General features: G+C 44.1%; 6 protein-coding genes across 6 annotated transcripts; 3 read left to right on the top strand and 3 right to left on the bottom strand.

The window, feature by feature from the left end:
- Positions 1-326: 326 nt before the first annotated feature.
- O0I10_009293 (uncharacterized protein) lies at positions 327-1,824 on the top strand (the record flags this gene model as incomplete). The annotated part of the gene is made up of 3 exons (XM_058489288.1): positions 327-581; positions 646-1,307; positions 1,380-1,824. The coding sequence occupies 3 exons, from the start codon at positions 327-329 to the stop codon at positions 1,822-1,824; spliced, it is 1,362 nt and encodes a 453-aa protein (XP_058339999.1).
- A 58-nt stretch (positions 1,825-1,882) lies between these two features.
- On the bottom strand, positions 1,883-3,706 carry O0I10_009292 (uncharacterized protein; the record flags this gene model as incomplete). The annotated part of the gene is made up of 1 exon (XM_058489287.1): positions 1,883-3,706. One exon carries the CDS (start codon positions 3,704-3,706, stop codon positions 1,883-1,885), a length of 1,824 nt encoding a protein of 607 aa, XP_058339998.1.
- Positions 3,707-4,709: 1,003 nt separating this feature from the next.
- On the top strand, positions 4,710-6,631 carry O0I10_009291 (uncharacterized protein; the record flags this gene model as incomplete). Its single annotated transcript, XM_058489286.1, has 8 exons — positions 4,710-4,796; positions 4,875-4,913; positions 4,964-5,252; positions 5,326-5,507; positions 5,579-5,732; positions 5,797-5,866; positions 5,929-6,129; positions 6,193-6,631. 8 exons carry the CDS (start codon positions 4,710-4,712, stop codon positions 6,629-6,631), a joined length of 1,461 nt encoding a protein of 486 aa, XP_058339997.1.
- Positions 6,632-6,821: 190 nt separating this feature from the next.
- Positions 6,822-7,472, bottom strand: O0I10_009290 (60S ribosomal protein L10-B; the record flags this gene model as incomplete). The annotated part of the gene is made up of 1 exon (XM_058489285.1): positions 6,822-7,472. The coding sequence occupies one exon, from the start codon at positions 7,470-7,472 to the stop codon at positions 6,822-6,824; it is 651 nt and encodes a 216-aa protein (XP_058339996.1).
- A 1,176-nt stretch (positions 7,473-8,648) lies between these two features.
- O0I10_009289 (uncharacterized protein) lies at positions 8,649-10,441 on the top strand (the record flags this gene model as incomplete). Its single annotated transcript, XM_058489284.1, has 9 exons — positions 8,649-8,783; positions 8,844-8,857; positions 8,925-8,942; positions 9,009-9,219; positions 9,279-9,490; positions 9,551-9,725; positions 9,790-9,811; positions 9,868-10,101; positions 10,176-10,441. 9 exons carry the CDS (start codon positions 8,649-8,651, stop codon positions 10,439-10,441), a joined length of 1,287 nt encoding a protein of 428 aa, XP_058339995.1.
- Positions 10,442-10,676: 235 nt separating this feature from the next.
- Positions 10,677-12,617, bottom strand: O0I10_009288 (uncharacterized protein; the record flags this gene model as incomplete). Its single annotated transcript, XM_058489283.1, has 1 exon — positions 10,677-12,617. The coding sequence occupies one exon, from the start codon at positions 12,615-12,617 to the stop codon at positions 10,677-10,679; it is 1,941 nt and encodes a 646-aa protein (XP_058339994.1).
- Between the last annotated feature and the right edge of the window lie 362 nt (positions 12,618-12,979).

Here is a 12,979-nt window from a genome sequence, read left to right as displayed (position 1 = left end):
TATATATATAAATCCAAGTTTTGGCCAAAAGAATATAGTTCTGACTGAAATACCTCAAGCATGGCATTCGAACGAAAAAGGAAATACGAGCAACAACTCACTTTTTGCTGTTGTCATGAAAAATGTCATATGCATAGCTCACCACGCTATTCGTTTCGGTATGGCCCACACTCCAATCAAGGCATCGAATGTATGTATGTGTGTTCCTAAGGATGATAATGATGATGATGTGAATCAATGAGAACAGGCACGTGATGATTCGTATGTGTCAAAAAGTCACTACACTTTTTTCATACTCTTTCATCCACCCACACCTCCTACCTAACATGTCCAAAGCACGTGGTTTAAAGAGCCTTGCAGCACGTCAAGTCGTTCGAGAGAAAAAGATTGAAGCATCCCGATGGCATTGTTGCAACACTGACTATGAGACCATTGAGTCGATCGCACGGCATGTTCACTCTTGTCATGAGTTGGATATCGAAGCATGGGAGACTCGGTTGAAGGAGCAGCGTCAAGGATCAATGTCGTGTTCCTCATCAGAGACTGACATGGCAGCATTTCAGCGAAGAAGAGCACCCAAAGTACGTTTGCTTTATATCACGTGGATGAGACGATCGAATGTGCCTGATGATTTTATTGCTGTAGGGTTCATCCGATCCCATCACTGTGGAATGCAAGTGCAATGTGGATGAATCATGTGTGATCTTATTCTACAAGTACACTCAAGTAACGGATCCATCCTACTATGCACGGGAGCACCAAGAACGTTGTGAGCAACTTGATCTTCAAGGCAAAGTGCGTATTGCCAACGAGGGTATCAACACGACATTGGCTGGTAAACGGGTTGCCATGGATACCTATCTCGATTGGATCATTGGCACCGACCTTTTCACAGACGACGAACGAGCTCGATTGGTAAAGACACATCCAAATCATGTCCAGAACCGCTACACCTTTTTCAAGCCTTCTACTGGATGTCGCCATGTCTTTGCTGATCTATCGGTCAAGGTCGTCAAGGAGATTTGCCCATTGGGTCGACCTGATATCATTGGTGTGGAACAATTGCTCAATGATCCTATGCAAAGCAGTGGCAAACTACCACCCGCCGAATTCCATGACATGTTGCTTTCACACGCCACTGATCCTGATACCATCGTCCTTGACACCCGCAATTATTATGAAAGCCGCATCGGTGCATTCAAAGGCGCTAAGACACCTGCTATACGCAAGTTTGGTCGTTTCCCTGATTATGTGGATCGTAATCGACAAGCTCTTGAAGGCAAGACCATCTTCACTTATTGTACTGGGTACGTAAAAAGGGTGGTGGTGGTCATGACAACAACACAACACGAGGTTGCTAACATGCATGCGAAATGTAGAGGTATTCGGTGTGAGAAGGCAACTGCCTACATGCGACATGCATTATCCAATGATACCCAGATCTTCATGTTGGATGGTGGAATACACAATTACTTGGAATGGTGCAAAGCCAATGGCGTGGGGCAAAAGAAGAACAAGGATGGACCGTTGTGGATAGGCAAGAACTACGTCTTTGATGGTCGACAAGGACTTGCATTGGAAGAAGAGAATGACAAAAGGCAAATATTGGGAAAATGCCAAAGGTGCAATCAGCCATGGGATGATTACCGAAAATGTTCATCTACGCATTGCCACTTGCTGATATTGTACTGCCATTCATGCGTGTCTACCGATGAAAACGCCTATTGCTGCCAAGATTGCCAACAAGGAATCAGGGGTGAGGATGGTGTCTGTGGATGCGAACGTCAACGACGACAAGAGGAGATGAAGCCATTATGTGTATAAAAAAGTAGTGTATATATATTACATAGAAATTAAAAGTAGATATACCAATCAATCTAGATTATTTCCTCTTCCATTTCGTTTTTACGCCTTTCCAAAAGCTTTGCTTGCTTTCCCTTGAACTTGTTTCATCTGTACCCGATGAATGAACCGTAGCAGCACTTTCACGACCATTCTTTTGCAAAGCAGCTTCCAAGGATTCTCGTTGAGGTGACATGATAGGTGGAGCGGATGACAATCCAGGATCGTGTTGTTGTTGTTGTTGCTGTGAAATAGAGGTGGAGCTTGTGGATATGGCGAGTGGTGGAACAGAAGGAGGATGTGGCATCATGGATTTTCTAGGAGAATGGGATTGACGTGGATCAGGATAGGCATCATCCATATCGCTATCATCATCCAATGTATCATCAGCAGGAAGAGGGAAAGCACCACCATTAGGAGGAAGAGGTGGAAGTGGATGGCTTGGTGGTGGTGTGGCGGGTGGTATCATGATCCTTGCCCATGCGGCTTTACGAGCTGCATTTGCAGCAGCTGCAGCTGTAGATGGACTTGTTGTTGTGGGTGAGCCTGCATGTGCTGGCAAATGAGAACTGGATACCGATGACAAGGAAGTTCTCATTTGTTGTGTCGACTTTAGGATTGAGTATCGAGGATCACTCGCGGATGATGATGATGTTGGTGATGCAAATGACATGGTTGCTGGTGAAGATGACAATGAAGAATAGCGAGAAACAGCATCATCTTCTTCATCACGCTCCTCTACCAAATTCAAAGTTGAATGGTTGGTATAACGAGAAGAAGGTGATGTGGCGTGGTTGTTATTGTTGTTGTTGGAAGTAATATGACCCATTGGACTGCAAAGTCGATTTTCGCTGTTGCTGTTGCTACGATGATGATGGTGTGATGATGCATTCCCAAAGGTCATCATGCTATACTGGTCGGCATCAATGATACTGCTACTCCTTCGTCGTAGATCCATGTGCTGAAGAAGATCCTGTGGTTGTTGCTCTGTTGATGATCGGTATCCCATAGCAACACTAAAAAGCTCATCATCGTCATTAGATAATAAAGATACATGGCTCATATCCAATTCTTCATGCAAAAAGGCTGCCATCCGTGTTTCAAGGCTACGTTTTTCAAAATGCAATGTATCCAAATCCGCCCGCAGCTTTGAAAGTTCTTGAGCCATACTTGAGTCACTGCTTGATGTAGCTGGTTGTTGTTGGCGTTGTTGAAGCTGCTGGATAAGCAAATCTTGGGTATGCACCAACTCTGTAAGCTGCTTGACTCGTAACTTTTCGCTTTCCTTTTCTTCTATATGCTTTGTAACAAGTGCTTGGGTGGATTGATCATGTTGAGCAAGCTGAGCTTTGAGATAATGCACATGTTGATATGCCGTTTGCAGTTCGCTTTCCAACGACTGAACACGGCCCATTAAATCGTTCGATACGTATTGTATGCTTGTTGGTGATTGCAATCCACTACTACTATCCCCATCCTCATTTTCATCCTCCTCATCTTCCGTGTCTCGAGGATGGATGGTCATGGGTGAAAGATCGAGATCGAGACGAGGAATAAATTGTTGGACGTTGCCATCCGCTTTGCGTAAAGCAGACGTAGGTGTTGATGATGCTGTGGATGGTGTTGGTGAAGGCGCCATGATCATGGATGATACTCGATCATTCGCTGTAGGTGGATTACTCCATGGTGGTGATACGGGTCTCCTATCCTTTGGTAATATCTCTTGATGGCCATGACCATGAGCAACAGCAGCAGTAGCCATGGTAGAGATACGCTTGTTATAGGTAGGTTTTGATGCAAAGGATTGGCGATTTGGGTTTTGCTTCAACCATGAGACCGGCTCCTCGGTATCAGCAATTGTCATGACACAGGGGGTGGGGAACACACTTTATGAAAAGAATACAACGACAACAAAGGAAGAAAGAAGAGAGAGCGAGAGAGAGGGACGAAAAATAAACTATGCTTGTTGCACAGCAATCACTGGTGGCAAAAAAAGCAAATATCGGGTAGTGAATTATTAAGGTCAAAAAGTCGGGATATGAGCTTTGGGCAACATCATCCACGCACGCATCCAGGGCAAGGAAAAGGTTGTAAATAGAACTCGAGTGACGATCATTCAACCATGTCTAAAATAGGATGTAACGCAGGTGGTTGTGCACTTGAATAGCTGCTGGAATAGCAAATGGGTAGAAATGCACTTTGAACACATGCTCTGTACAACGGCGGAGCTCATCGTTCATTTGTCATTTCCCGTAAAATCGTCCGTGTACGTACACAAATCGTGGCAGATGGCAGCTTTGCATAAAGGGATGATTCATACATGGAAAATAGTGTGAGCCAACCAGCTACCCATACTCTTGGATAACATGGCACTAGTGTGCTAGTATTATATATACAAGCTGCATTTAGAATGACTATACGCCAAGTTTGCACTAGTAATGACACGTTTTGCCTAGAGTGTTTTGGTTGCACTGGACCAGCTGCTGGATTCTGATACAGTGATGAAACACGTTATGTTGTCATATTCACTTCATGTTGCAGTGTAGAGGGAGCAAAAACATGCATTTCTTCTTGCATCAACATCCGACGAGACATGCATGACGCGCTTTGTTTCATATCAATAACGAGGACATTTATCATTTCAGGGCAGCCTTTTATGATGGTTTATCGTTGGGCATTATCAATCTACTATGTTTATCCACGCATTGTGCAAAATGAAGAATGCATATGTCAACATCAACATGGTGCAGTTGTTACTGCAGCTGATGTGTAACGTTGCTTCTGAGTCTTAAGCAGCAGGCAGCAGCAACATTGCAATCCATCCATCAAGATTATTCCACTATCTTTCTTTTCTCCCAAACTCTGTAATGTGGTTCGCCTCCACCATTGTTGGCCGAGATGCAGTAGAACAAGCAGATACTCTGATTGGTGTGTTCCTTGCAATCTGCGGCAATGTATGGCTTTCAAAGATGCAGAGCTCTTTCCCCCCTCCTTTTTGCTTTGCCCTAATGACAGACTTGCAATGCTGTTAGATCCTTATATCGTTTGCTCTCAACATTCAGAAGCTAGCAGTAAGTATCATATTGTTTATATGGCTCGGTTTATTGACTCTTGCTTGCAGCATAACCAGCTATCAGAACAAGCTTCTTGTAAGGGATTACATGGACGACCAGCAGCAGCAGCAACAACAACAACAACACAAACAGTTACCAGCACACCATCTTGCCTTGGTTCACCAACACCACCTGATTCACCACAACCAGGTCTCAAATACACTGATGGATATTCAAAGAGCCAGCAAGATCCCGAATGTGTGACTCAAGAAGAGTATGATACCAACTATTTACGATCCAAAATTTGGTGGCTAGGCATTGCCTTGATGGTGGTTGGCGAGATAGGAAACTTTATGGGTAAGACAAGACCTTTTATCAACATGGTTGAGATGGTACATACATAATACTCATACATCATGCATATGTGCAGCCTATGGATTCGCACCCGCTTCGACGATTGCACCTTTGGGCACCACGACCTTGGTTTCAAATGCAATTCTTGCGCCTGTACTATTGGATGAGCGATTTCGAAAACAAGACTTTCTTGGGATTATCTTTGCAATATTGGGAGCAGCCAGCGTGGTATCCAGCTCGAAAAGTCATGAATTCAAGGTACAATGTGATCCATGAGGGATATATTTTCCGATGTGTGTGTGTGCTGTTCCCTAATCCATATTTGTTAGCTGTCACCTGAATTGGTTGCTGCTGCTCTTATGCAAACACGCTCTGTCATTTTCTACGCGATATCCATCATGGCAATCATCACCCTGACGCTCCTATCCCCCATGTACGGTACAAGAAACATCTTGATTGATCTTGGTCTTGTCGCATTCTATGGTAAATTGAGGAGGATGGTGAACATGAACAACAAAAAGGGGTATTCATTGTGTGCTCGAAATAGGTGCCTATACTGTGGTGGCTACAAAAGGATTGTCATCTTTGCTGAGTATGACCTTGTACAGGTTATTCACGTAAGCAGTGCTATGATGGAGTATGTGAGTGATCAACAATGGCTGAACCTATCACCCATTAGGTATGCTGTATCGTACGTGCTCCTTGCCGTCCTCGTCTTTACAGCGCTTATGCAAGTCAAATACCTCAATCGAGCCATGCAGCGATACGACTCGACAGCTGTTATTCCCACTCAATTTGTGCTCTTTACCATTTCTGCCATTGCTGGAAGCGCCGTTATTTATCGTGATTTCGATAATGATGATCCATCCCACTTGTACAGGTAACATCATTGAAGTTGTGGTGCTTTTATATAAGGAAAAGGGGGTTGACATTGTAGTATTAGATTCGTCCTTGGATGTTTGACAGAATTCCTCGGCATCTTTCTTATCACTTCTGGAAGAGATCCATCCACTCGAAAAGAAGACAACATGATCAATGAAGGTTGCAAGACACACGTTCCTCCTCCATTGGACAGCTCGCAACCCCTACCAACGATTGTCACTGAGCCACCCACGCCAACAGCTATCCATATCACGACATCCACCTCATCCACAGAAAGCAACCACGACACCGATAATGTATCTGAAAGCACGCCATTGTTATATCCTACGGGTGATGGAGATGAGCATCGACAACGTAGCGTATCCAGCCAACGATCATTAAGGCGTGTGGGCTCTATATTTCGGGGAATATCATTGCATTCACAGCTTGCAGGGGAAGGATTAATAAGCGATGATGATCGCACAACGAGCGAGACGTCTCTTTCCAATGATACCCATTGATCGTCCAGCAACAACAACAACTCCATAGAAGAACAATGTCATGTATATATATCCTCCAATCATTCTTACACGCTATTCTATTCAATAATAATATCGCTCGCACACACATACACAAGTTTTCCAAGGGTCGAATCAAAAGAGATGATAATGATTTTATTCCCGCATTATAAAAAGAGAGAGATAAAAAGACTTAAACACGGCTGGCAGCACGGAAGTAGTTGTTAAGGTCACCCTTTTGGGGAACGAACTTGACGTAGCAACCATCGGGTTGAAGCTTGCCCTCAGAGCGAGCTTGGATGTACTCCTCACGCTTGAGGGGAGTGAAACCCCACTTGTTGGAGATGATGATCTTTTGTTGACCAGGGAACTTGTACTTGCAGCGACGAAGAGCTTCAATGACAGTAGCCTTGTTGGAGTCCTTGGTACGGATAGAGAAGATCACTTGACCAATGTTGACACGAGCAACGAGACCTTGGGGCTTACCAAAGGCACCACGCATACCCTGTTGCAATCTATCGGCACCAGCGCACGACAACATCTTGTTGATACGCACAACGTGGAAAGGATGGACACGAACACGCATGTGGAAAGAGTCCTTGCCAGAGTTCTTGACAATGTACTTGTTGGCACAGATACGACCAGCTTCCAAGGCTTCGGAGGAAAGCTGTTCATACTCGTTGGAGATCAAGTGGACGCAAAGGGGAAAGTCGTCAACGTGAGCCTTCTTGCGACCCAAGTCATAGATTCTGATCTTGGCGTCAGGGACACCACGGCAGTATCTGCTCTTGGGATAGGGCTTGTTCTTGCAGTAACGGTAGCAACGAGCGGGACGGCGACCCATGGCTAAATACCTTTATCATTTGATTAGTCATCCATCCACTCATCATCATCCATCATCCATCATCCATCCATCCATCTTCATCCATCCATTGCATTGATTCATCCATTGTAGTTAAATGCATCAATTGAAATGCTATATCATATATCTCTTGTATACACACACACACGCACACACGCAACACCTCGTATAAAGATAACTTACCAAGAATGAAAGAGGAGGTTCTCAACTTGCCCCCTCACCCGCTTAAAGATGTGTGTCCGCACAAATCGTTTCCACCGTTTAAAACGCCGCATTCAGATACGCCCGAATTAGGGCATCTTGTTTTAAGAGTCGCAAGTAGCCATGGCAACCTCTTGTTGTTTCTCTTTCCATCGTGGCGTGTTCTCACACTGCTATATAAGATGCAACGTTACCCATTAAAGTTATGCGTTACAACATAGACGCACGTGGCGCACTTTAGTCCAAAGTTTCTTTCCTTTGGCGTCATTCTCACATAGCTCAGCGTTGTGACGCAATAGACCCGGCCAACCTCTATATGCATAAACCATGGATACAGGTGTTGTCATCTCTCTTTCTCAATACAAATGCGGCATATTGTATAACATTGACGAGACATACATAGCCCTTTGTGTGTATCCACAATGACTCAACACTCATCTACAGGAGAACAAAGAGTTAGCATAAATGATTGTCTTGAGCATGCAACGTAGTTCATGAGAGAGTCACCCACAATGATCCAGAAACGAGCATAGGCATATACATGGCTCGCTTTTCGCAATAAATGTGTCACGCTTTGTTTCGTTCAATTGAGCATGATGCTTGCTAATAGTGATGCAATCATTATCGTACATCTACTACTACTGCATAAATGATCATGGTTTGGCACCAAGGATCCTGCACCAAATGATCCTCAAAAACCGTTTAAAGCATAAGGTTGATCGAATGATTGGATGAAAAAGCAACATTGATTGTGGTATCGTTAACAATGACAATACCAGGGTTATGAACGGAGTGTAATGCGCTATCGATGCAATGAAGATCCTTCAAGATGGGGATCTGACACAGGACATTTGATATTTCATCTCCAGCCTATGCTGAGTAACAAAAGGGATCCAACAACAAAAACTTGTGTCTGTGTGCTCTTTTTTTTCTTTTCCTTTGTGTGTACTTTTTATCATGCCAGAGAGCGAAAAATCATATACAGTGTCTGTAGAATCCACGCGACCTCAAAACAAGCCCGAAACAGAAATCGAGTCATTGGTCCCTCCTGATGGTGGCAGGGGGTGGTTCCCTGTCCTTGGTTCATTTTTGGTACGTGCTGCTGTGCGATCTACTTGTAAACAATGAAAGGCCACTCACATGATCCAATAGGGCTTATTCTCCATGTAAGAAGCGATTCCAGAAAAAAAGGGGAAGTTTGAGACTGATGTTTGCAACTTTTTTTCTTTGCAGCTTTGGTTATAATTACAGGTAAGCGATAACACGCACATACACATCATCCTAAAACAAGAGGAGCTCATTGGATATGATTACTAGCTGGGGCGTCTTTTTAAATTACTACAAGGAAAACGTATACCTAAATCAAATGGACAAGCTATCATGGGTCGGATCATTGTGCGTTGCGTTATTCTTCATTCTCGGTCCGATCAATCAAACTGTGATCCGATTGATGGGATACCGCTATATGCTTTGGACAGGCATGGTGTTATGTACAGCTGCACTCATTTTAGCCAGCTTTGCAAAAGAGGTACTGTACCTAGAACATGGATGAGATCAAGCATCAGCAGCTCATAAAGGATGAAACAGGTATGGCACGTGTTCTTAACGCAGGGCCTGCTATACGGCTTGGGTGCCTCTTTTGTTTGGTTCCCCTGTATCGGTGCCCCTCAACAATGGTTTTCAAAACGAAGAGGATTGGCTGTCGGCTTAGCCATGTCAGGATCAGGTATTGGTGGTTTGGTGATTTCTAATATCTGCCAAGCCATCATTGCCAATATTGATTATCGATGGGCATTACGGTAAGTTGATTGTTGGTATGCCAATCCTTTCATTTTCATTCATCTAGTAATTTGATGTAGCGTTGTCGGTATCATCAATTTCGTGCTAATTGGTGTTGCATCCATCTTGGTGAGACCTTTGGGCACAGCACAGCAAACCGGGGGCAAAGCGGGTATTGTCAGCTGGTACCTTTTCAAGAACCCACGCTTTGTCATTTTGTTCGTGTTTGGATTGGTTACTACCTTTGGCTACATGGTGAGTGAGTGGATTTCACACAATCTTCACATGGTCACTCATAGCAACTGCTTTTGATACATAGACACCTTTCTTTTTACTACCATGTAAGGCGAATACCATTACCCATATACGGGTGACTAAGCATTGTTGTTATATGTAGCACATGCGAAAGCGTTACATTTGGATCCATGGGTAGGCACCAACCTATCAGCTATCATGTCAGCCGTCAATGCAGCAGCTCGTATCTTTACCGGTTTCATGGGTGACAAGCTTGGACGATTCAATAGTCTTTTCATCTGCACGTTTTTAGCAGGCTTATTCTGTTTGGCTATTTGGACCAATGCTACCAATGAAGCTACCATTTGGGTGTTTGCGGTACTCTATGGCTTTGCAGGTATGTGTGTTCTATATGGATTATTAAGGTTTGAAACGTCAACTCATTCTTGGATGCTGCTGCTGATGCTGCAGGTGGTGGATACATTGCTTTATTCCCTGCTGTGCAACCTCAAGTGGTTGGCATGGAGAACATTTCACCGGCAGTGGGTCTTTTATACGCAACCAATCTCGTTGGCTACTTGTTTGGCACTCCCATTGCATCAGCGTTGATCAACAAGAGCACACCTCCCAATTATATGAATGGAGCCATTTGGGCTGGTGTTACTGTCATTGTGGGTTCTTTATTTGCAGGATGGCTACGCGTAGCTCAAGGTGGTTGGAAATGGGCCCGTATTTAATTAAGCATCTATATCCTCATTCTTCATGCAATTGCATATCGCACTTTTTATATATACACAAGTAGTAGTAATACACCCTAATATAATATCCTATCATAATCTTTTGCTGATCATGGAAAGTCTCTTTTATGATGCTTGTGTGATTGTGTTTATATAAAAGGGGAATGCATTTTGGGAATACAACAATGGATGAGAAATGATGGGGATGGATATAAGGGTGGTATGTCTAAAACTACTAGGACGCAATAGAAACAACCGATTGGGATGATTTGATCATTGCAGCAGTGGCAGCTTCACTGCTACTACTACTACTATTGGAGGTGGCGGTGATCTTTTTCGAATCAATGAAATCATGATGCATGGTGGGAGACACGTTGATTTGTGAAACTGCTGTAGATGCCATGGATTTGGATTTGAGACGTGCCAAAGATGCTGATTTCCTTAAACGGATGCTCTCACTTAGATCACTCTCGCTGTGAATGGCTGTGGGTGGATGATGGTGATGAGAGGAGGAGCTTGTCGATGATGCAATGGAAGACGTGGTGGAAGAAGATGATGATAACAGAGCCATTGTGGAAGAAGATGTCGCCAATGGGGAAGTAGAGAGTGCTTCAAAAGATGTCTTGTGTTTCAAAATGTTGCCGATCAGTGATCCCGTTCTTTGTTGTTGTCGTGTGCCTTCTGAAACAGATCCTGACATGACCGGTCTTTGTTTGGGGGAACGAGGTGATGGTGGCGTGATGGTAACTGTTTCCTTGGTGGTGGCAGCTCGTCGTAGTTTGGGTTTGTTGCCGTTGCTATTATCCTCCTTTTCTTCCAATGCGGTGGTTGTAGTGGATGTTGATGATGTTGTTGTTGATGATGATGATGTCGTTGTTGCAGGCTTTGTCGTGGGCAAAAAGATACCACCATCTGCATTCTCGGTAGGAAAAAAAGTGATATCATCCATGTTGGGAAGGACAATGTTCTCCATCACCAATTCATCAATCTTGTTTTGGATCGCCTTGACAACCACCGAGTATCCCACACGACGTTCCCATACAAGAGGTTCCACACCCCATTCCATCTTGGGCAACTCATAAAAGCCATACCAGAAGCGATTCGTGGGAGGTTCTTTAATCTTGAATAAAAAGCGACCTTGTAATGAGCGTAAAGTGATGGCCAGCACCAAGTCGATTTTCAAGGGTGGTAAATGATCTGAATACCTCCATTGCAGCACCGTCTCAATTTCGAAACGAATGCCACCTTCATATTGCATGTATGCTTCAGCTGTCAATTCACCGGATGGAGTGAGGCTCAATAAACGTGGTTGAGTAATGTAAGGTTGTGCGTGACCCGGATGAACCGATCGAACCGTGATTTCTCCGAGGAACGGTGGGCGACGTGCATTGATCTTGTCGAGTTTGGAGATGAGTTTGTTGTACAAAAAGGCGCGTATATTATCAGTCTTGTAGACACCACAAAATATACGGCCGAGCATTGCATTGAACCATTGAGTTTGAAAATGATGTTCATTGCTGTGAATGGTATTGATGAGATGGCGTAGTGCTATTTGTTGATCAACGTCGTGGGTGGTGATGGTGTTGTTGTATGCTGCATGACGAAGGGCAAGGAACCAATCTTCTTTGTCAATGCACCTATTGCAGTTGATATAATAGTGCTGGTCATTGTGTTGCATGTGAGTCAACTTGATCAGGTGTGGTCGGGTAAAGAGTTCCGGGTCTTTCAAACCAGGTGGATGCATGGTCACCTTGTGTTGATCCACTTGAATCACGCCCTGACAATCCAATTGCCGTTCAGAGTCATACAAGTACAACGTATGATGCTTTAACACTGCAAAATAGATGCTGCTCTTTTTGTTCTCTTGAGCTTCCTTGTTGTTGGCAATGATATAGGATCGCACCATGTCACTGATCGAGGCATCTGGCGGAGGAAGTCGTTGTTCGTCTCGAGATACTCGTAACCATCCGACTTTGTACGACGATAAAGACGACGACGACGTTGTCTTGCCAATCGTGTTCGTGTCGTCACCCAAAGCTGCTAATAACTCGTTTGGCGATTGTGCATTGTTGAAGAGACCATGAAGAGTGTGGCTAATGTAGGCCAGGAGAAGAATAGCTGGGAAAAACGTAAGGCCGCCCAATACATAAGCAACGGCTAAACCCAGAGTTGACATTCGGAATGAGAAAGAAAAGAGTGAATGTTGAGTGAGTGTGTGTGTGTGAGAAAGAAAAGAAGAAGACTATTTTCGCATAAGAGAGAGAGAGAGAGAGAGAGAGAGAGAGAGAGAGAGAGAAACAAAAGGGAAAAAACAAGAAGAGGAGGAGGAGGGGAAACAACCAAGTGAACCAAGGCCCATGAAAAACATGGCAAAAGGAGAATGCTCGTTCCGCACCCAACAACCGCCCCAGCTTTGCATCACATGTATAATATATAAAACGCACATGCTTCATTTGAGATAATGGGCTATTATTCCATCTATGCATCCCACTGCTTATGACTTGAGTTTCCGCTAACTGACACATCCCACCCACCCAC

The sequence above is a fragment of the Lichtheimia ornata genome (genome assembly GCF_029851405.1).
Source record: "Lichtheimia ornata isolate CBS 291.66 chromosome Unknown scaffold00053, whole genome shotgun sequence".
NCBI classification, from domain to species: Eukaryota; Fungi; Mucoromycota; class Mucoromycetes; order Mucorales; family Lichtheimiaceae; genus Lichtheimia; species Lichtheimia ornata.
Note: the sequence above shows the minus strand (reverse complement) of the source record. Positions and strands in the feature narration are given on the sequence as shown.